This window comes from Podarcis raffonei, chromosome Z (genome assembly GCF_027172205.1).
Source record: "Podarcis raffonei isolate rPodRaf1 chromosome Z, rPodRaf1.pri, whole genome shotgun sequence".
Taxonomy (NCBI): Eukaryota; Metazoa; Chordata; class Lepidosauria; order Squamata; family Lacertidae; genus Podarcis; species Podarcis raffonei.
The window spans coordinates 23,995,334-24,019,800 of NC_070621.1; the positions used below are offsets into that span (position 1 = coordinate 23,995,334).

Genomic DNA, 24,467 nt, shown 5'->3' on the forward strand with positions numbered 1-24,467 from the left:
TGCCCATCAACTTGGGGGGGCAGCCCCTTCAAATATTTTATTGGGGAGGCCAAAGCTCCCTCAGCCCCTAGGAGCTGACTCCTATGCCCAGCAGCCCTCCCAAAGCTGCCTCTACAGTGGCCTCTTGGCGAATAGGAGGTGCTACTGGTCTCCTCCCACCCCAGGGAGGAAATAGTAGGGGCTGCCCTCTGGGGTCTCCTGGGGTCTGCACCTGCCCAGGGTGATTCAGAGTGCCCCTCCCCCTTGCAATGGCCTTTAATTCTCACTTCAACCATTGGGTAAGGTTTATTTGACTCCCCCCTTGTTCCCAACATGGATCTTTATCCCCTCCTTGTTCCTAATTTAGATCTCCACTCCCCCCCCCTTTGTTCCCAGTGTAAATCTTCATTCACACCTTCTTCTTCACTGGTGGGAGAGGAGGTGCCGTTCTGTGGTTTGCCTCAGGTACCAAAATGTTTTGGGCCAGCCCTCTCCCTGACCATTGGGCATACTGGCTGAGGCCGATGAGAGTTGGAGTTGAACAGCATATCTCAGATTCTTCACCCCCAACTTAACCAATTTACAAAACTGATTTACTTGCTGCCTTTGCAATGGGCACATGAAAGGAGTTGCATCCAACAGTGGCTTTGTACAAGTGGAAAGCATAGCCTAGCGTTTGTGATTCCACTCTGGCACCAAAACTGCTCACCAACTGCACCCTTTCACATAATAATAATAATAATAATAATAATAATAATAATAACGGTAATTGTACCCCGACCATCTGACTGGGTTTCCTCAGCCACTCTGGGCAGCTTCCAACAAAGATTAAAATTACATTAAAATGCCACACATTAAAAACTTCCCTGAACAGGGCTGCCTTCAGATGTCTTCTAAATGTCAGGTAGTTGTTTATCTCTTTGACATCTGATTGGAGGGTGTTCCACAGGGTGGCCGCCACTGCCAAGAAGGCCCGCTGCCTGGTTCCCTGTAGCTTTGCTTCTCGCAGTGAGGGAACCGCCAGAAGGCCCTGACAGCTGGACCTCAGTGTCCCATGCTATTCCAAAAAGTGTTTCAAGAGCAGGATTTCTGGGGTGCCGGGTGCTGCAGGCAAGGGGGGAAGGCAAAAATTGGGTTCCCTGTTTTGTGCAAGGGGAACTGCTTCCACTAAGGCAAAACCACTAGACGAAAGGAAAGAAGGAAGGAAGGGAAATTTTCTCCATTTTCTAAAGATTAGTAGGATGCACTGGCCAAACAGAACATGCTTGAGAATCAGATATACACTTACACAAATCAGGGTGTTTAAGCTGTCAGCCTATTTTTAGATATAGGAAAAGAGAATTATCAGTTATACCTTCAAGGCCTCTTTTGAAAACATCAAACAGTAGGGAATGTCTCTCATTATTTCCAATTACAACTGCCCTCACCTCTCTCCACACCACAGGGAAGACAGAATAGCTTTATTCCCCCATAACTATTTTTCTTCCGAAAATGTTACTAGGCAAATCAGCATGGCACAGCTTGAGTAGCTCTGGCACAGCGTGGGAACAAGCAAGGGACTTTGCTTGAATATTACATTCTGTGCATTGGGGAGGGGGGCAGGGGAAGCAGGAGGTAGATTGTGTGGGAGGATAAGAGTGGGCGCAGGAGATGAACACTGTGGAAGTTAAGCAACCCTCACTCACCGCCACCAGATGCATCCGAAGGATCATGATTCAGATCGCAGATTTATCTAGCGCTATTTGCATCAAGCTATTTAAGGAGATGGGTGGCCTCAAAGGAAGGGGGCACAGCTGAAGCAAAGCATAGCCTAGTGTTTGTGCAGAAGGGAGCCAGTGGTGGCGCTGAGGTTAGAGTGTTGGACTAAGACCTGGGAGAGACCAGGCTTCAAATCCCTACTCAGCCATGAAGCTCACTGGGTGACCTTGGGGACCACTCACGGCCTCTCAACCTAACCTACCTCACAGGGTTGTTGTGGGGTCAAATGAGGAGGTGGAGAATGTGTGCCACCTTGAGCTCCTTGGAGAAAGGGGTGGGGTATAAATGCAATAAAATAAATAAACATGCTCACAGGCAGAAGGTCACAGTTTCAGACCCCAGCATCTAGTTTGCGGCTCAGTCAGTAGAGCATCAAGGTCTCAGGGTCATGGGTTTGAGCCCCACATTGGGCAAAACATTCCTGCATGGCAGAGGGTTAGACTATATGACCTTTATGCCCCTTCCAACTGTACAATTCTATAATCCTATGATTCTAACCTCCATCTCAGGTAGTAGGTAATGGGGAAGACCCTGCCCAAAGCCCTGGAGAACCACTCCAGGTTGGTCAGAGTAGACAGCAATTGTGCTAGATCAGGGTTTCCCAAACTTGGGTCTCCAGCTGTTTTTTGACTGCAACTCCCACCACCCCTGCCTAATAGGACCAGTGGTCAGGGATGATGCAAACTGTAATCACAAAACAGCTGGAGACCCAAGATTGGGAAACCGTGTGCCAGATGATCACATAGAATGATCTGATATAATGTAGTTCTGCATGCTCCAAAGAAGGATATCTATTGCCATAAAGCTTCAGGGTCCAGGTGAGGCTTATTTGAACCAGGTAGTGGAAACCTTCCTGTCTCACTGTCACCCCAACAGAACAATATTGATATATCAAGGTGGGAATAGAGAGGTGTGGTGTGGACCACAATCCGCAAGAGCTGACTGAGGCACATGGCAGACAAAAGGATCCAGCCCAGTCTTTGCATCTCGCTTGTGTCAGGCCACTTTTGAGGACTGGAAGGCTGCAAACATGCACACAGAAGAAGGAGGGATGTTGTTGTTGTTGAAGCAAATGTTCCCCTGGGTTCACATATGCATTCTGATTTCAAGGGAGGCAAAGCACAGTTCATTTGAACACTAAATGATGCCCACCTCAGTCTTAGGTCATTTTGTGGGGATAAAAAGAAAGGACAAAGGCTTGTGGAACCCTATAATACTTATCTGGGGTGAACTCAATGGGACTTACTTATGAGTAGATGTGCATAGGATGGCACCAAAATGCCGAAATCCTATGCAGAGTCACTTAACCCAGGAGTAAAGCATAAGGGGACTTACTTCCGAATAAGGATGCCTGGCATTATGTGGTACGTACATCCCTCAGCAAATGCTTAATTATAAGGTTCAGGGTTGCTCCTTTCAAAGGGAGCAGAGGATTGCTTTGCAAATCCTCCCGTTGTGGAGCTGTGCATTCTAAGAATCTGAAGGACCTCACAGCTGGGTGAGTGAAAGATCCCCTCCTCCCTTTGCCCAAGTCATTCGCCACCAAATTGCACCGGAATGGAAACAAAGAAGAAGCGGCGGCAGCTTCTATTTTTAAGCTGCCTTGTCGTTCTATAACCCCTCAATACATTCCTCTGCCAGCACAAAGCTGGAAGACAAACCTTAAGGAACGCTCCTATTCCAAAAAGAAAATCTCCATTAACCTGCTACAGATCGCAAAGCTTTCACTTGCGCACAATCCTTTTAACAATAATGTCGTCCCCCCCCCGCCGCCGCTCACAAAAAATCCATCCCCCCGCCTTCTTTCCCTTGGGCAGAGACCTCACGGCAACTCTCTGCACCCGGGAAAGGGGATCCCCTCTCCACACACAAGCATCCTTCCTGAAACCCAACCTTCCTCCCCTCCACCTCCTTGCAAAAAAACAAATTCCGTTAGTGCCCCCCCTTCCTCCTCCACCTCCGCTTCGTTGTCTTGGAGGAGAGGATCTATAAAATGGCCACGGACCTATCGAAGCTATCCCCAAAGCAAAGAGAGACTCCTAAGCAAGGGGGGTGAAAACGAGGACACCCAACTACTGCAGGCAGAAAGAGCAGGGTGGGGGCGGTAGGGGTGGGAGGCAGAGAGCTACCTGAACTCACCATGGCAGGTCCGTTCCTGAGCCACTGCATCTTCTCTTTGGATGTCGTCCTCTTGGTTATTAAAGGGGGAGGAGGGGAGAAGCCTGCCTGACGATGTCTGGAAGGAAGGAAAGAAAGAAAGAAAGAAAGAAAGAAAGAAAGAAAGAGAAAGACAGACCCCCTCCTCCTCGCCTTTTGCCCAGTCTTTTCCAGCCCAGCAACTCAGAGCAGAGATCAGCCGCCTCTTTGCTACCTGGGACGTTATGGCTTCATTTGAGGAAGGAGCAGGATTCCCCTCTTCTCCTCTCTCTCTCCTCCCCTCCTTTTCCAACTCTTTCTTTGGGTTCTTTCCCCCAACCACTACCTGTGCTTGGGAAACTGGGTATGCTCAAGGGAAGGAGGGAGGGAGGGAGGGAGAAAGAGGGAACAGTGTTAACGTCCCGTCTCCCCTCACCGTGCGCGCAGAAAAGAGGGGTGAGGGCGTGGGGGACAGCAGAGACCCAAGTCGGGTTTGTAATGCTCTCTCTTTGTCTATGCCCCCTCCCCTTGGCTTTGCTGCTCCAGGGCTCTCTGCCCATCCACCCCGCACACCACAGCCTTTCTGCTAGGGGATCTCCCTGGTGTGCAGAGTCAGCAGATCTGCTTGTGTGCACACAGTTCACTGTTAAGCTTTCTGCTGACATTTGTGGAATGGCAAGAACTGCCTCTTAATGCCTTGTGGCACCCCCACACCCCTCTTTCCGCCTCTCACCCTTCCCATTTACCAGGGCTTCTCTACCCACAGTGGAGGAAATGCCTCGCCATCCACTAATACCCTCCAACCTGTCCCCTTCTATATCTCTCCCCCACCCACCCCGCTTTTTTGATGTGCCTGGATTTTAAGGCAGGAATTCCCTCCTCCCCATAACATTTATGCAAGATCACTATATGGAAAGAAAGAGAGATGAGCAAGAGCAAGATAATAAATCTCTCTCATAACTCTAGAACTTATGGACGTCTAATGAATGTTGGAAGATTCAGGACAGATAAAAGGAAGGACTTCTCCATGCGGCACATAGTTGAACTATGGAACTCGCTCCCACAGGAGGCCTTGATAGACACCAACTTGAATGATTTTAAAAGAGGATTAGACATGGATTTTCATGGAGAATAAGGTTCTCAATGGCTACAAGCAATTACAGCTATGCTCTGCCTGCATGGTCAGAGACACTAGCGCTTCTGAATATTAGCTGCTGGAAACCACAGAAGGGGAAAGTCCTGCTCTTGTCTGCAGGTCCTTCTTGCAGTGGCAGACCTTGGAGTCTCAATTTTTAGCAGCACCCTGTGCAATACCAAAATTTGACATGCCGTCCCACCTCTTGCCTTCCATTGTACCTCATCGTTGCATTGCCCCCCGCAGGGACACTGAGGCTTTATGCCCAGTGTGACTGAACCGGTTGCACTCCCCTAAATCCACCTCTGCTGTTTGCAGGTTCCCCACAGGTACCTTGTTGGTCACTGTGGCAACAGGATGCTGGACAAGATAGGCCATTGGCCTGATCCAGCAGGGCTCTTCTGATGTTCTTTGTATTCTACAACAACACCATTCTGCCACCCACACCATCCACCTGTTGCTTAAATATCCCTGAATGAACGAAGTCTACCACATGAAGTAGGGACATAGGAATAAACCATATACAGTGGTACCTTGGGTTAAGTACTTAATTAAGTACTTAATTCATTCCGGAGGTCCGTACATAACCTGAAACTGTACTTAACCTGAAGCACCACTTTAGCAAATGGGGCCTCCTGCTGCTGCCGCGCCACCGAAGCACAATTTCTGTTCTCATCCTGAAGCAAAGTTCTTAACCTGAAGCACAATTTCTGGGTTAGCGGAGTCTGTAACCTGAAGCGTATGTAACCCGAAGTGTATGTAACCCGAGGTACCACTATACTACCAAGACTATTGGTCCATCCACCTTTCATTGTCTATGGGGGAGACCATCTTGGAAGACATACCTCCTGCCTTGCAGGCCTTTCCCCCGCAGGCTTGGGAAGGCAGGGCCCAGACTGACTCCAACTACAAAAGCTGGGGCTGCTGATTGACTCTTGAGCTGGGGTATTGCTTAAGGGGTTTTGTTGAAGATGTGTGCTGTTGCTGTTATTGACATAGTTTTTTTTTGTATGTTTATTTTTTATCTTCTGATTTATGAGGAAATTGTTCAATTTGGTTGTGTATTTTTGATGTTTTATTTATTGTTTATGTCTACATGTAATTATGTTGAGCATGGTTTAAACTGTGGAAAGGCAGTATAAAATTAAAATTATGTAAGTATGTGTCAGGGAACTGCCATCTGAGACTAAGGAGGTGAAAGGGCTCATGGAGGGTGAGAGAGACCATTCAGCGGAGGAGGGGACCAGCAGGGGGAGAAGTGGAGTTCCAAGGGAAAGTGAGTCGGAGGGAGGGCTCAGAGACACTTCAAGCGGGAGCAGCGGGGAGATTTCAGGACCTCCTGTAGGGACACCCACTCCTCGGCGGAAACTGTCACGCCGAGAGTCCAGAAGACGCGTTTCCGTTAAGGAGCTTTTATGCTGGAAGAAGTTCCGTAAACGCCCACTGTCCGAATCAACGAGCGATTGATGGAGTCATGTTTAAGGAGCTCCATCACAGACAGAGGTTTGGGGACTTAGCCAAACTCTGAGGGATTAGGATTTTACGCACAAGCAGCTCATCATCCCATCACAGCAATCGGACAGTCCCTGAAAGCAGCTTGTGCAGAGAGGCATCATGAGTAACCCAGCCGGAGCCGGAGGAGCAGCAGGAGCTGGAGAGGGTCCAAGCCTGGAAGAAAGGTACAGAGTGTTGGAACTCCAGCTAGCAATGCAAACGGCGAGGCTAGAAGAAAGGAGGGCGCAGGATGCAGAAAAGGCAAAAGGCGCTACACTAGCAAGAAAGATGCCAGGAATGGTGCAGAAGTTTGGGGGGGACCCCAGGAACTACCAAGCCTTTAGGACAGAGATGCAGTATGCTCTTGAACTGCAGTTTAATGACTTTCCCGACGAGGCATCGAGAGTGGCGTTTGTGATTGGCCATCTCGAAGGAGGGGCGAGAGATTGGGTCAGACCCCTGATGGCAGGGAATAGTAACATGCTGAAGGACGCGAGGAAGTTTTTTCGCGCCATGGATTTGATGTTTTCCAGCGAGATTGAACAGGGGCTGGTGCGCAGACAATTGATGGCGTGCAAACAGGGGAGCCGATCGGTTCGTGAGTACTGGACTGAGTTTACAATGTTGATACATAGATTGGGGTGGGACCTTTCGGCGGAACCCATTCAAATGCTCTTTGAAGAGGGGCTTTCTTCGGCGGTGAAAGATGAACTTTCCCGGGCGCCCAGGGCGGAGTCTATGGACCAGCTGACCAAATCAGCGCTGACCATTGGAGCACGCCAGGAGGCAAGAGCCTTGGAGAAGCGGGAGGGGAAAGGAGAGCGTTGGAGGGATTTCCGCATTCCAGAGATTCCAGAACCAAGTTTCCCGCCAGGAGAGCCGATGGAAGTTGGAACAGCGCGCGCGCGCGCAGTTTCAAATCCCAGTGAAGGGAGGAAGAAGGAGGGAAAGAGCGCCAAGAAATGTTATCTCTGCCAGCAGCCAGGTCACTTTGCCAGAGTCTGCCCGCAAAGAAAGGAATGGCAAGGGATGGCTGGAGCTGTTGGGGGGAAGGATGAGGAAGTCCAGGAGCCAGTAAAAGCCAACGCCTGTCTGCCTCTGTCAGGGCACTGCAGACAGGCCAAGGAGCAGTAAAAGTGCCCACTCCGGAACCTCCAAGACCAGCCCTAGTAATAGAGGTGTTGCTAGAGCTGGCAAACGGATACCCACTAAAGACTAAGGCGCTGCTGGACTCAGGCAGCTCCTGTAATTTTATGAGCAAGGAGTTTGCAGCTGAACACCAGATACAGACACTCCCTTTAAGCAACCCCCTGCAGGTCACCACGATCGATGGGAGGGAGCTGCTGGGAGGAGAAGTCAGCCTACAAACCGTCCCAATGGTTATGAGGGTGGCCAGGCACACTGAGAGGATAGCGTTCAATGTAGCCACCCTGGGAGGGGCTCCAGTCATTTTGGGAATGAGCTGGCTAGCGTTGCATGACCCGCTAGTGGGCTGGCATCAGAGAGTGGTCTCCTTTGGGTCAGCACATTGTCTGGAACACTGCAGAGAGGGAAAGGTGCCAGAAGGGGCAAAAGCCTCTCTAGCAGGGACGGAAGTGGCGGACAAAGGGAAGGTGCCCAAACAATACGCTGACCTGAGCAAGGTCTTCAGTGAAAGGGAAGCAGATAAATTACCACCGCACAGAGACTTTGACTGCCAAATTAATCTGGTCCCTGGGGCCCAGCTCCCCGTGGGCAAGCTGTACGCCATGTCAGACAGGGAAATGCAGGAGTTAAGGGAGTTTATTGATAAAAACCTGAAGAGGGGCTTCATCAGAGAGTCCAGAGCGGTGGGGGGGAGCCCAGTGTTTTTTGTGGATAAAAAAAACACGGATAAACCGAGATTGGTAGTGGACTACCGGGCCCTAAATGCCGTGTCAGAACCAGTGACTTTCCCCATGCCCAGGATTGATGACATTTTGACCAGGGTGAGGAAGGGAAAGATATTCACGAAACTGGACCTGAGAGGAGCATACAACCTGATACGAATAAAGAAGGGGGATGAATGGAAAACCACCATGTTCACCCCTTTGGGGGCGTTTGAATATCTCGTTATGCCATTCGGATTACAATCAGGCTCCGCCTGTTTTCAATCGCTCATGAACCACGTACTGGGACCTTTGCTCTACAAGAATTGCGTGGCCTTCCTCGATGACGTGCTGATATATTCAGAGAATGAGGAGCAGCATGTAAAGGATGTCAGGGAAGTGCTGAGCCAGCTGCAAGCAAACCAGTTGTGGGTGAAATTGGAGAAGTGTCAGTTCCACACCAAGGAGGTGGAATTCCTGGGGTACCGCTTATCAGACAAGGGATTAGCCATGGATCCAGGGAAGGTCCAGGCGGTGCTGGAATGGAAGACACCGAAAACGAAAAAAGATGTGCAAAGGTTCTTAGGGTTTGGGAACTTTTACCGTAAATTCATCAAGAACTTTGCCCACTTAACGGCTCCCATCACGGACTGTCTAAGCAGCAAGAAGAAATTCGTTTGGACGGCGGAGGCGGAGCATGCTTTTGAGGAATTGAAAAGGGCATTCGCTTCGGAAGAACAGCTCCTGCATGTGGATTTACAAAAACCCATGAGAGTGGAAACTGATGCCTCAGACCGGGCGGTGGGGGCGGTGCTGCTTCAGCCAGGGAGCAATAAGTCGGAATGGAGACCGTGTGCCTTCTTTTCGCGTAAGCTGAACAAATCCGAGAGGAACTACACGGTATATGACCGAGAACTACTCGCCATTCACGAAGCGTTCCGGAGATGGAGACACTTACTAATTGGCGCACAACATAAGGTGCAAGTGTGTACGGACCACAAGAATTTGGAGTATTGGAGAACGGCACGGGTGCTCAACCAACGACAAGTGAGATGGGCCCAGGAGTTCTCCAGATTCCATTTTGAAATTTGCTATGTGCCAGGTCCAGAAAACATCAGAGCGGACGCTCTCTCTCGCAAACCTGAATATTTGGAGGGGGAGGGAGCGCCGGAAGAGAGACATATTATCCCAGAGGACCACTGGGTGTGTGGTGCAGCCTGGGTGGGGCAAAGAGAACTGGTAGAGGGAACGGTAAATGATGAGTACGCCCAGGACAAGCTCAGAGGTCTAAGGAGAGAGGGAGAAGACCCCGGGGGTTTTGAAGAAAGAAACGGGGCATTGTATTACAGAGGGGCGCTATATATACCCGAAGGGGAATTGAGGGGGAGAGTACTCAAACAGCTGCACGACAATCCCACAGCGGGGCATTTTGGGCAACACAAGACCATGTGGTTGGTGACCAGGGAGTTTTGGTGGCCCAAGGTGAGGGAGGATGTACGGGAGTATGTGAGAAGGTGTGACCAATGCCAGAGAGCCAAAGGAGAAAGGCGGGCACCAGCGGGGTTATTAGAACCGTTACCCACACCAGAACAACCGTGGGAGGCGGTGTCGATAGATTTTATGACTGATCTGCCCAAATCCCAGGGGAAAACCGCCATACTAGTCGTAGTAGACCTGTTAACTAAGATGGGTCACTTTGTAGCTTGCTCACATGCAGTCACGGCGGAAGAAACAGCGAAATTGTTTGTAGAACATATTTTCAGACTGCATGGCGCCCCCTTGAGGGTGGTTTCCGACAGAGGGAAACAGTTCACGTCCAGATTCTGGAGGAAACTTATGAGCTTATTGCACGTAGAGGTCAACTTTTCGACTGCCAGGCACCCTGAGACCAATGGGCAGGCGGAGAGAGCAAACGGTATTCTCCAACAATACCTGAGGTGTTATGTCAATGACAGAGAGAACGATTGGGTCGAAAAGTTGGCACTAGCGGAATTTGCTTACAATAATGCTGAGAATGTGTCCACCGGGATGAGCCCCTTTTTGGCTAATTATGGGTGCCACCCCAGGGCGTTTCCAGGGGAAGGAGGGGAAAGATGGAGTGTTCCGGCCGCGGAACTTTTTGTAGAAGAAATGGAAGCGATCCATCGTCAACTCCAACTCAACTTAGAAAGGGCCAAGGAAGAATATAAGAGGCAGGCAGACAAGAGCAGAAGGGAAGGTGAAACAATTAGGGTGGGGAGTCGGGTCTGGCTATCAACCCAAGGGTTGCCGTTCAAGGGGGGTTGCAAGAAATTGAGACCCAAAAGATTGGGACCATTTGAGGTCATCCAACAGGTCAACCCAGTGGCGTTCAGACTCCGGTTACCGAACCACATGAAACTGCACCCAGTATTCCACAGGTCATTACTGTCACCATACAGGGGGGAAGGTGAAGGGGTATCCACACGGGGGCCAGCCATAGAAGAAAGGGAAAGCCGCAACCATGTGGCGGAAATCATCGACTCCAGGTGGAAGGGTAATCAGGTGGAGTATTTGGTCGCGTGGGAAGGGGAACCGGAGTCGGAAAACACCTGGGTGAAGGCAGAGGAGGTCCGTGACGAGATCTTGATCGAAACGTTTCACCAAAGGTTCCCCAGGAAACCTCAGCCAGTAGCGAGGTTTCGGAGGGAGTACTTTGGCACCACCGACGATGAGGAGGAACTGGAGGGATTCAGGGAATCGGAGTTGGAAGGAGGAACAGACTCCGATGAGGAGGAGTACTTGGAAACCGGAGACAGCAAAAGGTGGAGGGAAGTGTTCGAAACTTCGGAAGATGAGGGAGGTTCCTTCAGGGGTTTTGCTCCCTCGCCTCCCGCAGAGGAGGGGAGGGAAGGGGGTGAAGGGGGCCCTGGAGGGGAGGTGGATGTCAGGGAACTGCCATCTGAGACTAAGGAGGTGAAAGGGCTCATGGAGGGTGAGAGAGACCATTCAGCGGAGGAGGGGACCAGCAGGGGGAGAAGTGGAGTTCCAAGGGAAAGTGAGTCGGAGGGAGGGCTCAGAGACACTTCAAGCGGGAGCAGCGGGGAGATTTCAGGACCTCCTGTAGGGACACCCACTCCTCGGCGGAAACTGTCACGCCGAGAGTCCAGAAGACGCGTTTCCGTTAAGGAGCTTTTATGCTGGAAGAAGTTCCGTAAACGCCCACTGTCCGAATCAACGAGCGATTGATGGAGTCATGTTTAAGGAGCTCCATCACAGACAGAGGTTTGGGGACTTAGCCAAACTCTGAGGGATTAGGATTTTACGCACAAGCAGCTCATCATCCCATCACAGTATGTATGTATGTATGTATGTATGTATGTATGTATGTATGGCAAGCTTCCCCAACCTTCCCCAGCCCTTCAGAAGCTGTTGGACTACAAATCCCAGCAGCCCCTGCCATCATGGACAAGAATCAGCAATGATCAGAGTTGGGTTGAGGAAGCCTGATCTAACACTGATTGCCAGCAGGTCTAAATGGCTAGATATTATATTTATATAGCTTTTAATGAAATTATACTGCTGCAGCATTCAAAAACACATTTTTAAAAGCAGTGATTTTAACCCGCCCCCCCAACCTGCTTTCCTTCCAATAAAAAGTATGGCATTAAGTAAAAACAAAAACAAAAATTATTGTACAAAGAGACTTGTCAATGGGCTAACTCACACAAATGGGCAGTTTATTGCAATAAAAATTCTGCAAATATAAAAAAATGAAAAGAAGAAAACATCTGATAGGTTTGTAAAAAGCTTTGTAAAACTAAATGTTCATACAAAGATGTACTGATACCATAGAACTGGAGAGTACTAATGCAAATGTAGGGAACATTTCTGAGCTGAGGATCACATTGCCCTGATGGAAAGTTGTAGTGGGCAGGACCTGCTCCAAAAGTGGCCAGTCCTGCACAAAATCGCTTGACACACTCTTGGCATGCGCATACACAGAGCTGTTTCCCATGGAGATGGAGGCATATATTAAATTCTCAGACATTCTGTTCAAGAGTCACTTTCCATTTTATTCAATAACTTTGTAATAAATTGGTAAAGAAAACTCTCTGGCATCTTTTATCTGTCCTCATTGTGCAAAAGGCAAAATAACTTGGTAATCCCAGAAAAATGCAAATATCATCAATGTACAGGTGAGATGTAAGCCTTATCTCAGAGGGATTTAAAACCTCCAACTTCAAAATGCAATTGCATACCATTAATTTCATGCACACAACTGCAAAATGCAAGTACACTTTTTACATATCTGCAAAGAATATGTCTACCTCTCTGCTGAGCAATTTCCTTCGCTGCTTTGATCTTCTTGCAGCAGACGTTGCTGTGGAGGTACATTTATCTTTTTAAGCAAATAAGGTGGCCAAGGGTTTCCCCGCATTCACAGACTTCCAGGACTTCTGGGAATGATCATGAACATGATCATTACCAGAAGAAGGGTGAACTTCACTTGGGGTAGGATCACAAGTAGGGCCACCTCCTAAGATCTTAGTGCATGAGCAGGTTATATCTTTCACGCAGTGTCTTTTAGATTGTAACAGGAACTGTTTTTAAATTGTTTACAGCACTTGATAAATTTCAGGCTTATAATGCATGATAAATAGATGTTGATGGTGAAAGTAACAACAACAACACACTAGAATTGAATTGCATGCTTTGATTGTCTCCTCTGACCTTGCACAATGTTTTAAAAATGAAAAAGAACAGCAGCAATAGTCAATGTCCCATAATGCTAACAAACTAAAGCTTAGCACAAATGAGCAAATGGAAAGGAGTTCAGGATCGGCCCACGCATGAGGGAAGGTGAGATGACCAGCTCAGGCAGCAGAATCCACTGGAAAAGCAGATCCTGTTGTTGATCTTTCTTCCCTACTTGATCCTGTTGTAGATCGTCCCTAGTTCCTTCATCGCTTGTGGGGAAGGGGACACCATTTTGGAGTCAGCCTCAGGTGCCAAAATATCTTTGGCCAGCCCTGATGGGGGCTCTGCTCCTCCCTTGATCCTGCTGTTCCTGTGTGATCTGGGGCAAAGTCATGGTTTGGCTTAGTTGCCTTAGTATTGTGTCTGACCCTAGGTTTATCGTTTGTCTCCCCCAGACAAACCATGAGCAGTAAACCAAGAGCAAACCTTACGTACAGCTCGTGGCATGTCGGGATCAAGACAAACCATGTGCCAAGATTCAGACATTATGCTCAGTCAAACCATGGCTTACCTCTGGGTATTGCAGAAGCAGTGTGAATGGGAGGGAAGCAGCCACAATTTCTGCTCCATGAACATGCATGTTTGCTTGTTAACATTAAGCCATGGTTAGACTTAGCACCATGTATTAACCATGTCACTGTTGCCTTCATTTTCTACACAAATGGGACAGAGAAAACCACAGTAAACAAGAAAAAGACCCAGGAGTCCTGTCTCACTGCCGGTTCCTCAGCATGGATTACTTTCGTATCCACAGACTATACCTGCTGGTGTTTATTATAATTATTTCTAATTTAAATATTGATGCTCATTTATTGTTTACTAGATTTATTATTTTTTAAAGCCCCATTTCAGAAAAGGAACAAGAATGCCAGGAGTGTGGAAGCTTGGATAGAGATGTAAAGGCTGGAACCAGAGTTGCAGACTGACCATCAAATTCCTTTGCCAATGCAAACTGACTTTGAAAGGAGTGGAAACACTTTGAGGATCACACATGCCTGTACCAATAGATTTCAAGCTGTGCTTTGTTGGATACCCTGAATGAAAAGATTGGTTGTGGCGGACAAACATTATTGAGAGACAGGTTGCCCATCATTATTAACCTACCCATCTTATGTAAAGCCAGAAAGCAATGCTCAGTGTGTCTTATAATATATCCTCAGCTCATGCATAAATCATGCCCTGCCACCATAATAGATGAACTGAGTTGGCACCTTCAAACACAACCAAGAATCCTTTGTAATGTGCTGGAGTGTGGTGGCAGATGGTATGGGCTGCTTGAATGCTAACAGGGGCTAAGCAGGTCCTTCAGGGAAACAGAAAGGCATGCATCCTGATGTGTAAATCAGGGGCACATTGGCAGAAGCTGGGAGATGCTGCAGGGCAGACTGACTCTCAATGACACTATGAGGAGTGGCTATGGGAGAAACAGCTTGCTGTCCAGGAGTCTGGATTTTTGACCCAGAACATAAGGAGGGATCATGGGATGGTGAACAGATCTTGCTTCCCCATTAGGTTTCCAGTGGAGCCCCAAAGTCAGCTTGGCTCTTGCTCAGGGGAAAATATACTTCTGCTTCCATCTTCCAGCCTCAGCCCAAAAACTCTCTCATACAACTCTCACATACCCAGCTCCCCTTGGCCTATCATTCTCCACCTGGGAAAGGTCTCAATGACTTTATTTGGAAATGCAAAATGATGGTACTTAACTTGCCAACCAAAGGCATTACAAAAGAACTGGTTTGTCTGGTTTGGCAGGCATCCCAGCCAGATGGGCAGGGTATAAATAAATTATTATTATTATTATTATTATTATTATTATTATTATTATTATTATTTCCTACTATACATTCTGCTCTCACAGATGCAGGATTGCAGATTTGGAAGGGGTCCCAGGATATCATCCAGACTGACCACCCAAACTCCTAACAACAACAACAATCTGCATATTAAAAAGTCTGTGCCCTGTGAAGTGCATGGAGATGAGACCTTTGTCAGTTTACCAAAAGTATAAGACAAAAGAAAACATCACTTTGTAGTACTGCCAAATATTTAATTCAATATATTCCTACATTCAGCTTTAATTTGGGGTGGGGAGGAAGTGTTAATCTTCCTTTCCCTTTGTTCCTTCCAGAGAAGTCACTAAAAGCAATACTAAGCTCGGACCTTGGTGTTCCCAAGCTTCGCACAGCTCTGTGCATGCTTCCTTGGGAGTATGTCCCATTGACCTCAGTGTGGCTTAACATCTGAGTAAATAAGCTTTGGCGGTCCACAACACCCTTGAGTCACATTGTGACTGCAGCCCAAGCACTGTCCATTCTACCTTCAAGGAGCTTTATTTATTAAGGCATTATACTTTGCCCTCTGCCTCACCAGCTCTCCTAAGGCCCATTTTATTTGCTAATATTCTTCACTCTCCTCCTTCCCCCTCCCCCAAAACACACACACACACGCTCCAACACCAGCATTTTCAACTCCCAAGCCTACTTTAATTAAACTTTGGGGTCCTGTTGCCAGGGAACGCAGTTGGTTGCCAAGGCCCTCTTATTTTGCAAGTGAGAGTTAATAACCAGCGGTCAAATTAGACTCACAGCATAAAGAAGAACATGCCCCAGTTCACAGCAGCAACATGCCGGTCTGGGAAAGTGTTTTTGACAAGAAGATGCGAAATTGGGCAAAGCTGCATTTACTGGCAGGACCACTTTCTATTCTGGGGAAATGATGCCAGCAACTAACATACCACCTTCAGTTCTCAAGAAAAAAACAACTTCTTTTTTTTGCCTCCGGATTCATGGAGGCTAGCACCTCTTCCTTTACAAGTGAGGGCCCCTCCATAAATCCTCATTTTTGTTACACATTTCTGATTTTATCTATTTATATTGTTGCACACAACCCTAGTCTCTGAGCAATGCCAGACTCCAGGGGTTCCAGGCATTTACCCAAGGCCTGTATTTCCTTGGAATGAGAGGCAGTGGAGACTGTGGTGCCTTTATGATATATGGCTTATTTACACATCTATACAACCTGAGCCTACATTGGAGAGGCTCACAGCATTAACACTCCAAGATGGTCTTGCTTCTCTCAGCATTCGAATCCAGTAGAAATCAGGCATAGTTTTGCCTCCCAGCTGCCCAGCCTGCAGCCTGCCAGCTTCTAGCTTCTACATCACATAACTCTCAACCTGTGTCTTTCTAAATACAGGTGAGTTGAGGGAGGGAGCCCCACCCATATGCTTTCTGGTACAGAGAAACTTCCTTTGTTACCTTAATGGTCCATACATAGAGGGTCATTACCAAGAATTTTGTCTGGCTCTTTCAATCATTTGAATTGGTTTGATTTTAATCCTTCTGGATCCAGGAATTAGAATGGGCTCAGGCATACAGCCTATTCTCCCACCCCAAAACTATTATTATTATTAAAAAATACATACTGCTTGATTGTAAGGAAAAAACCTTGAAGCAGTTTACAAAAAGAATAAAACAATTGATTTTTTAAAAAGTTTTTTAAAAAACTACTCCAAATGTTAAAAAATAATTAAAATCAACAATAAGCCAAAAACTAGATTAAAACACAAGTCAATGCTTTGCGTGTCCAGATAGGATTGTCTAAATGAAGGTGCTTTTAGCAGGTGCCAAAAAGAGTACAGTGAAGATGCATACTTTGTATCAATTGCCAGGGAGTTCTAAAATGTGGGTTCTGCCACACTAAAAGATTGATTACTTGCAAAACAGAGAACTAGTATTATGAGGCAAATTTAACAGTTATCAGTTCCCCTCATGGTGGTAAAGGCACAGTTATACCCAGGGCTTTTTTGGGGGGGTACGCATGCCCCTAAACATTTTGTGAATCTTTGTACTGTTGTCCATTTATTGTATTTATTTTTCCCGATTTGAATGATAAAATGGTGATTTTCTTGAGTCAAAATGAGAGTACCCCTAAACATTTTTTTTTTAGAAAAAAAAGCACTGGTTATACCTGATCACACGTTCAATAATATTTGCTGCTGCTTGGGGGAGGAAATACCGTTTCACTTCCAATCAGTGCATAACCTGTAACTTCCTGCTGAAATTCTATAACTTTTAATTTCACAAATGTTCAGGGTGGGTGTGTAGTGCTGCTTCTGTTTCACTATGCCCTCTTCAGGCAACAATGATGTGGTAGCATTGGGGAAGCATTGCAGAATGAATAAACCAGAATAAATCCACCACTAATGAACTATCATTGTGCCAAGAACACATTGCAGAAGGCACACACAATAGACCACCTGTCTGGAGGGGCCCCAGAACTCAGAATCCTTTGAAACAGTATGGCCACTTATATGCATCATAACAAATAATAACATGGATTTTCATAAAATATGCATATTATATGCATCACCATACTGGAACAACTTTGGCCAAGTAACCTGCACACCTGCTCAGTTTGCTGTCCAGGTGTTACTAACTGTGGATGGGTAACTTCAAGGCCCCTGCTTGCTCTCCTTTCTTATGGTTCTTTGTTTTCAAAATGGGCAGCTCTTCAGACAGAGGACTGTCATGTTCAGAGCCCTGGCAATGATGGTTTTGAGGTCTGCCATCAAAGGCAAGCAAGACATGTGGGCCTTTCTTTGAAACATATGAGGATGTAACAAGCTGATTCTTTCTACTGACATAAAAATCACCTATTCAGTAGCAGGACTATATCCACACCATACCTTTAAAACACTATGATACCACTTTAAACAGCCATGGCTTCCCCCAAATAATCCCTGTTACCCTCACAGAACTACAACTCACAGATCTCCCTGTGAAGAGGGATTGTTTTTTGAACCCCTCTGAGAATTGTATTCTGGTTGCTCCAAGCTCAGACCGCATGGCTTTCACAAGCCACTTTCAAGTTCCTATAACAATAATTTAGAAACTTTGACCACTGTAACTAAACCATGTTTAGGCAGCTTTTTACTTAGGCAGCTTTTTCTACATACTGTATGGAAAAGCACATGAACCAGACTTCTGAACAGTTTGTAAGTAAACCAATTTTTAACTTGCTAAGCGTGTGGTATTTTCCTGTGCTGGGATAAGGGGGGAATTCTCAAAAGGCCATATTTTAAATGTCTAACAGCCTAACAGCAAAGAGTTATTCCCCCAAAGTTGGATCTTGGCATCAAGGAATTCTCTCCCCCCCCCACGTCCTGCACCAATGAAAACAACATACAAGATGCACTATATTTCAGCAATTTCCTAGCAAATTTTTTTACTTAAGTAAAAATTATATATAAATGTGTTATTAGCAGAAATTCACAGTGAAATGTTGATGAATTTTCATGTGGATTTTTTTATGCAAATTGTTGCAGAAATGTGACTAACTGAATTTAACATTAGAAAAATAAGAAAATGAGGGAACCGTAATTGACAGATCAATCAAACCCTAGTAATAAGTAACAATAATATCGCTGCAGAAAGCTAAGTGAAAGAATTTGACTCTCCTCTGCTGCAAATTAATGAACTGATTTCATTTTGAAGTTACATAAGTGAGTGAGGAACAGTCTTCACCAGCCTGGTGCCCTCAATATGTTTTGAGTGGTTCTGAATGCTGTGCTGTCTGGGGCCAATGGAAGTTGTGGTCAAAAACATTCGGAGGATACCAGGTTTATAAGGGCTGCTGTAAAATGCTACCTGGGGACCCCAATGAAAGGTTGGAGGCATCCTGGATTGGAACAAAATTCTCAAGCAGTTTCACTTTTCCTTAAATAAATGCACTTGAGAATCTTGGAAACAGCCAGATGATGAGCATGTGGAAGAGAACGTAACTAGGTCTTCGAACTACCAACTTATCCTACAATTGAAAAGGCAGATAAATATCCATTGTGACAGTGATTTTCACATTGGGATCCATGGAGTTTTGAGTGGTTCTGAATGCTGTGCTGTCTGGGGCCAATGGAAGTTGTGGTCAAAAACATTCGGAGGATACCAGAAAATGCAAAATGGGGTGGGTTACAGAGAGGAGTGTGCATACTTTCTATGTCTTTTAACCACAGTTTTACCTGGAGCAAGTAGAAGGTACTAATATAAGTATCTCCTTGACCTGAAGAGTTTCACCTGCTAACTGCTGCCCCTCAAGCCACAGTTCAAGAAAGAGAAGCAGGGACTGGTTAAAGATCTGACCATTCTACAGAGGAAGCAGATACTTTTCCTCAGCAATTTTTAATAGCAGAAGGTGGGGTAACCAAATGACCTTGTGCGTGAGAATGTGTATGTGCTTAAAGCACACAAGAATGACCCCACATTCATCTGTGAAATGAGACAGTAACAGTGGGTGTACTGTAAGTGGAGAAAAAAACTGACTCAATTTCTGCCAGCTACTGGCACTGGCACAGATCTAAAGATGCAAATGTGGTCATGGTGACCTGGAGCAATATACTGTCCACAGAAATATAATTGCAATCTAATTCATCTAGACTTTTGAAGGGCACGTAATGCCAGGCAGAAGATGTAATTCACCACAGGTGGTGGGCAGAGAATTTATTGGTCAATGTAACTTTAAATGAAACCAACAAGGGACATAGTTTTGCTTGCATTAATTTTCCAGTTAGCCCTCAAAACACATGAAATGGTTTTATTTTTATTTATTGCACAATTGTCTTCTGTACTGCCTTCCTCTGCAGGGCTCAGGTTGATGCACATGTGGGTAATTTATCTTTGTCCTCACAATGACTCTGTAAGAGTCTGGCCCAAGTGAGAGTCTTTGCTCCAGTAAGCTTCAGTGCTGAGCATGGATTGATGCCCCACCCCATCCAAGCCTCAAGTGTGGATACCATGCCTCTTACTCATCCTATTTTTAACTTGCCTAGTCCCCAGTGGGTTAGTACTTAACAGCATAATGCATAAGAAGACAAAAGAGCTCTGCAGGATCAGGTCAAAAGCTCCTCTGGCCCAGCAACCTGTGCCTGTGACAATAATAAGAAATCCATTCATTCAGCATCCTGTTCTCAATGAGATGCCCATGGGAAACAGGGCCAGAGTGGACTCTCCCTACTTGGGATTCCTAGCAACTGGGATTCTGAGGCAGCATACTGCCTCTGACAGTGAGGGTCGAGCAAAGCCACTATGCCTATCACCATGAATCTGTCTTTTAAACCCATCCAGTCCTTCTGAACTAGCAGGACCAGGATAATATTCAGTGTCAACATCATGGCCTCGTGGTGTTTTTTAAAAAAACAGAAGCATTGTCTAGCCTGACAATGCTTCAATTTTTAAATGGCTGCTAATCTTGCTGACTTTTCAGAAACTAGCAGGGCTTTTGTATAGTCTCTTGTCCACCCACATATTGCTGTTTAACCTTCTGTCTGGCCCTCAGTGTGATTTAAATAAATAAAGTGTGCCCATTACACAGATTAAAAGAGCAGCAAAAAACAACAAACAAACAAACAAACAAACAAACAAACCACAGCTGGGTATCATATTCTCCTATTCCTAGGAGGGAAAGAAGCTTTCCTCAAAAACAGTATCCATCGCACTGGGAGTTCCCACCTCTTAGCAAAGCTGGGCTCCTTTTGTTATCCCTTCTTCAAAATTCATCAATATTCCATTTGGGCTCATTAAAAACTGCACTCTTTTCAGTGCTTTGTCATTTCCATCCCATTCAGGCAGTGTCTGACTCTGCTCTGCACCTGCATGGGCTGAATGGAGCACGGTAGGTACGATATATAGACACAAAATATGCATAGAAAGATGCCATTTCAAGTGAGTTCCAAATAGATTCTTTCCAAAGTTTCCCTCTTCCCCAGCATAGGAAAGGACCACACACTGCTAAGCTAGAAATGGTTTACAGTGGTACCTCAGGTTACATACGCTTCAGGTTACATACGCTTCAGGTTACAGACTCTGCTAACCCAGAATTAGTACCTCAGGTTAAGAAATTTGCTTCAGGATGAGAACAGAAATCGTGCTCTGGCAGTGCAGCAGCAGCAGGAGGTCCCATTAGCTAAAGTGGTGCTTCAGGTTAAGTACAGTTTCAGGTTAAGAACGGACCTCTGGAACGAATTAAGTACTTAACCCGAGGTACCACTGTACTTATAAATTCTCCAAAGATCAGATTCAGGTGATTCTCCATATAGCATTCAGAAAAAGTTGCACAGGCAGTAAAATTTAGCTTAGTTACAAAGTGGTGAAAGTTCCTACATTATCAGTATAGGAACGCAAGAGTGGCTTGTGAAAGCCATGAGGTTGAGCGGGAGCAACCAGCTCAAACCTCTTCATGCACAGAGCTTTTCAGTTAGACTGGGGGAGAACAAAGGCTTGATTGCCTAGTTTCTCCCAAGGTGAGGGGAAGTGGACAAAGCACAGCTTACTTTATAGCATTCACCCCTTCATGTATGAATTAGACTTAAGCATGTTGGTTATATGAGGTTGCTTATACCACAAGAACCAGTGTGGTGCTTGGAAATGGGTGACGTGAGTTCAGGACCCCACTTGGGTATTAGGTTTGACAAATGGATAAAAATTTCTTGGAGCAACTTCCTGGGGGACACAGATGTACGGCAAGAGGTAAAGTGGGTAGATGTGCCGCCTTTCCCTAGGAGACATCACTGAGCATACCTCCTCCTCTGAACTCTCTTGTTGTGTCCCATCAGGCTGGGCCCCCAAGCTCCCATCATCCCTCATAGGCTAGGAAGCGAATGTCCCTGGGTCTCCTGCCTCATCAGATCTAGGGGGTTCTCCATCAAGTGGACTCTGCTGCATAGTCACATTACCCCTCCTCCCACTTCAAGTCCTTGTCTTCAGGTTCCTCCATCCCCTACTCTGAATCAAAGGGAACCATGACAAACAGTGAGACCTCAAGCGCTGTGTTTGGTCCCCAGCCTGAGTTTCCCCATCGTACAATATGAATGGGGTATGAGGGCTTCCTATTGCCCTCCTAGAGTGACAGCTCCCGGAGTGATTTAACAATCAATCCCCCTTCACAGGGAACTCTGGGAATAGTAGCTCTGTGAGGGAAGAAGAAGAGGAGGAGGAGGAGGAGGAGTTTGGATTTGCTAGCCTGCTTTATCACTACCCGAAGGAGTCTCAAGGCAGCTAACATTCTCCTTTCCCTTCCTCCCCCACAACAAACACTCTGTGAGGTAAGTGAGACTGAGAGACTTCAGAGAAGTGTGACTAGCCCAAGGTCACCCAGCAGCTGCATGTGGAGGAGCAGGGACGCGAACCAGGTTCACCAGATTATGAGTCCACCGCTCTTAACCACTACACCACACCAGCTCCCAATTAGCAGGGTCTCCTAACAACTTTCAGCATCCTTAACAAACAACAATTCCCAGATTGCTTTGGCTGTCTGAAGTAGTAGCATGGTGCTTTAAAGGCATGGTGTGAATGTGGCCTCAGATTAAAAGGGGAGAGAAGGATCTGCCATCTTTTTAGGCTAGTTAACGCATCGTGTCATAATAAATGAGTTAGGCTCTGGTTGGTGACTCCATCTCATTTCAAGGGGATTGGGGATTAACAGTGACTAAAGTGAAGAGTGTGATTCAGAGAATTGCCTATATGCTCCTGCTCATTTATGGATTTCTGCATTTCCACTGTTCAGCATCCCCATCTACAGAGTTATTTGCATTTCTACTAGCGCTAACAAAAGACACTGCCAATCATTCCAGATTAACTTCTAACTGGAAAAAGCCATTTTGTGATTTATTAGCATAGGCTCAGCAATATTTTCTATGGCCAAATTGCACACATGGTTCTAAAATAATGAATCAGAGTGGAAGTGGGGGTGCCCAGATGAGATTATTTGCATGAATTTTTTGAAATGGTCCACTTTGGGTTGCCTCGGCCTTCAAACAAAGCTATGTAATTCATGCAAATGACTCTTATTCAAAAAGGGCATTTAAGCCATGCAAATCTGAATAATAAACATTTATTCTTCTGTTGAACACCCTGAAAGTACCCAACACATAATTAGAATAAAATAATGGAAACAGTTCTTCCCCATCATCACACACACAAAAATATACACAGGCACAATAGGTATAAATGGATGCACAGCACCCCAGTGAGAGAGAGGGAGAACCCAAGAACATCAGGAGCCAGCTATCTGTGGTTGGCTGCTTCCTAGCGTGACTCCTGATCTGTCTTGCCTCCTTGCAGAATTGAAGCCCTGACTGAGTCCCCAACAACACCTGACTAGGTCATCAAGCTTTGTTGGTGACACCAAAGAGGCTTTACACTTTGGGGTGGTGAGAGGATGAGGGCCTGTTCCCCTGCCAAAGAGAACAGGGGACTGCCTGCACCTAGCATCAAAATTGCACTTTATTTTTACTGGTATAGCCAGCAGGTAGGTACCAGAAGTGCATCTGCACAGTTCAAGCTAGTGTATCAGCTGCACCCACATTCATTGAGATGTCTGATTTGGCAACAGTAGTACACGCCTTAGTTACATCCTATTTGGATTGTTGTAACATACTCTACGTGAGGCTGCCTTTGAAAAGTGCTCAGAAACGTCCACTGGCTCAAAAAGCAACCCAAAGATATAGGGGGATAAATTAGGGCTCCCACCAACTTCTATGGGGGAAGACATGTGCTTTAAATCTGTAGTGTGTATGTGACCCATGGGCAGCAAACTGGGGTAAAAGTAACAACACAGTTTCAGTCAGATCAAGATGAAGAATATGTTTTGCAATCTATGTAATGAAGAAAAGGCTATGTTCAGAAATGCTATTTTGAGAGAAAATATATTAAGATATATATTTAAATGTGGGTTTTAAAAAATGCTGTATTCAAGGGTAACTGGGATGGAATGGACTTATGGTTAGGCAAATAAGCAAGAGATAAGGACCAGAAAAATAGACTGATCCACTCATCCCTAGTAGTTCCAAGTTGAGCATAAACATCCCTGAGCTACCAGCACTACTCCTCAAAAAAGATGGGGAGCTCCTGTATCCCACCTTCCCATAGCCCTTGTCAAGCCCTTATGTGCCGTGACCCAGCCGGAGAGAGCTCTAGCCCCAAATCCCTTGGTTCACAGCAGCTGCTGACTAGCCTTTGTCTAGTCATCCATCTGACAATTGGCCAGACATTGTTATGCAATGGGAAGAGCCTTAATCCCTCTATGACAAGAGGACCTAAAAGAGCCAGCACAATGAAGCTAAAACTCTGCTAACCTGGCATATTCATTGTCAAGAAGTCTCACCATGAATGATCAGGCACTGGATATGCAATGGAAAAGTGCAGAGGGTGAAAAGCGTCATTCAGGAATAGAAGCCATCTCATTATTTAGTGGGGCTCACCAAGATTACAGCAATATAGCTCCAGGCCACATACACTCTTTCCCACCACCCTTCATCTATTTCTATTCTTTCTTCCCTTTTCAGCCTAGGGGCTGCCTTCCCTTGACCATAGTCATTCTGGGGGCCACATACCAGGGTGGGAGAAGCC

General features: G+C 46.2%; 1 protein-coding gene across 4 annotated transcripts in view; it reads right to left on the bottom strand.

The window, feature by feature from the left end:
* Positions 1–24,467, bottom strand: part of ARHGEF9 (Cdc42 guanine nucleotide exchange factor 9) — a 278,066-nt gene that overhangs the window by 140,402 nt on the left and 113,197 nt on the right. Inside the window, exon 1 of one of the 4 annotated variants that reach the window (XM_053374044.1) lies at positions 3,877–4,013. The exons of 2 other annotated variants lie outside the window; for them this stretch is intronic. In XM_053374044.1, the coding sequence (XP_053230019.1) occupies positions 3,877–3,906 (30 nt within the window). In that variant the 5' untranslated portion in view covers positions 3,907–4,013. Of the gene's footprint in view, positions 1–3,876; positions 4,014–24,467 lie in introns of those variants that run through there. One more of the 4 variants, XM_053374050.1, reaches the window with a different exon arrangement.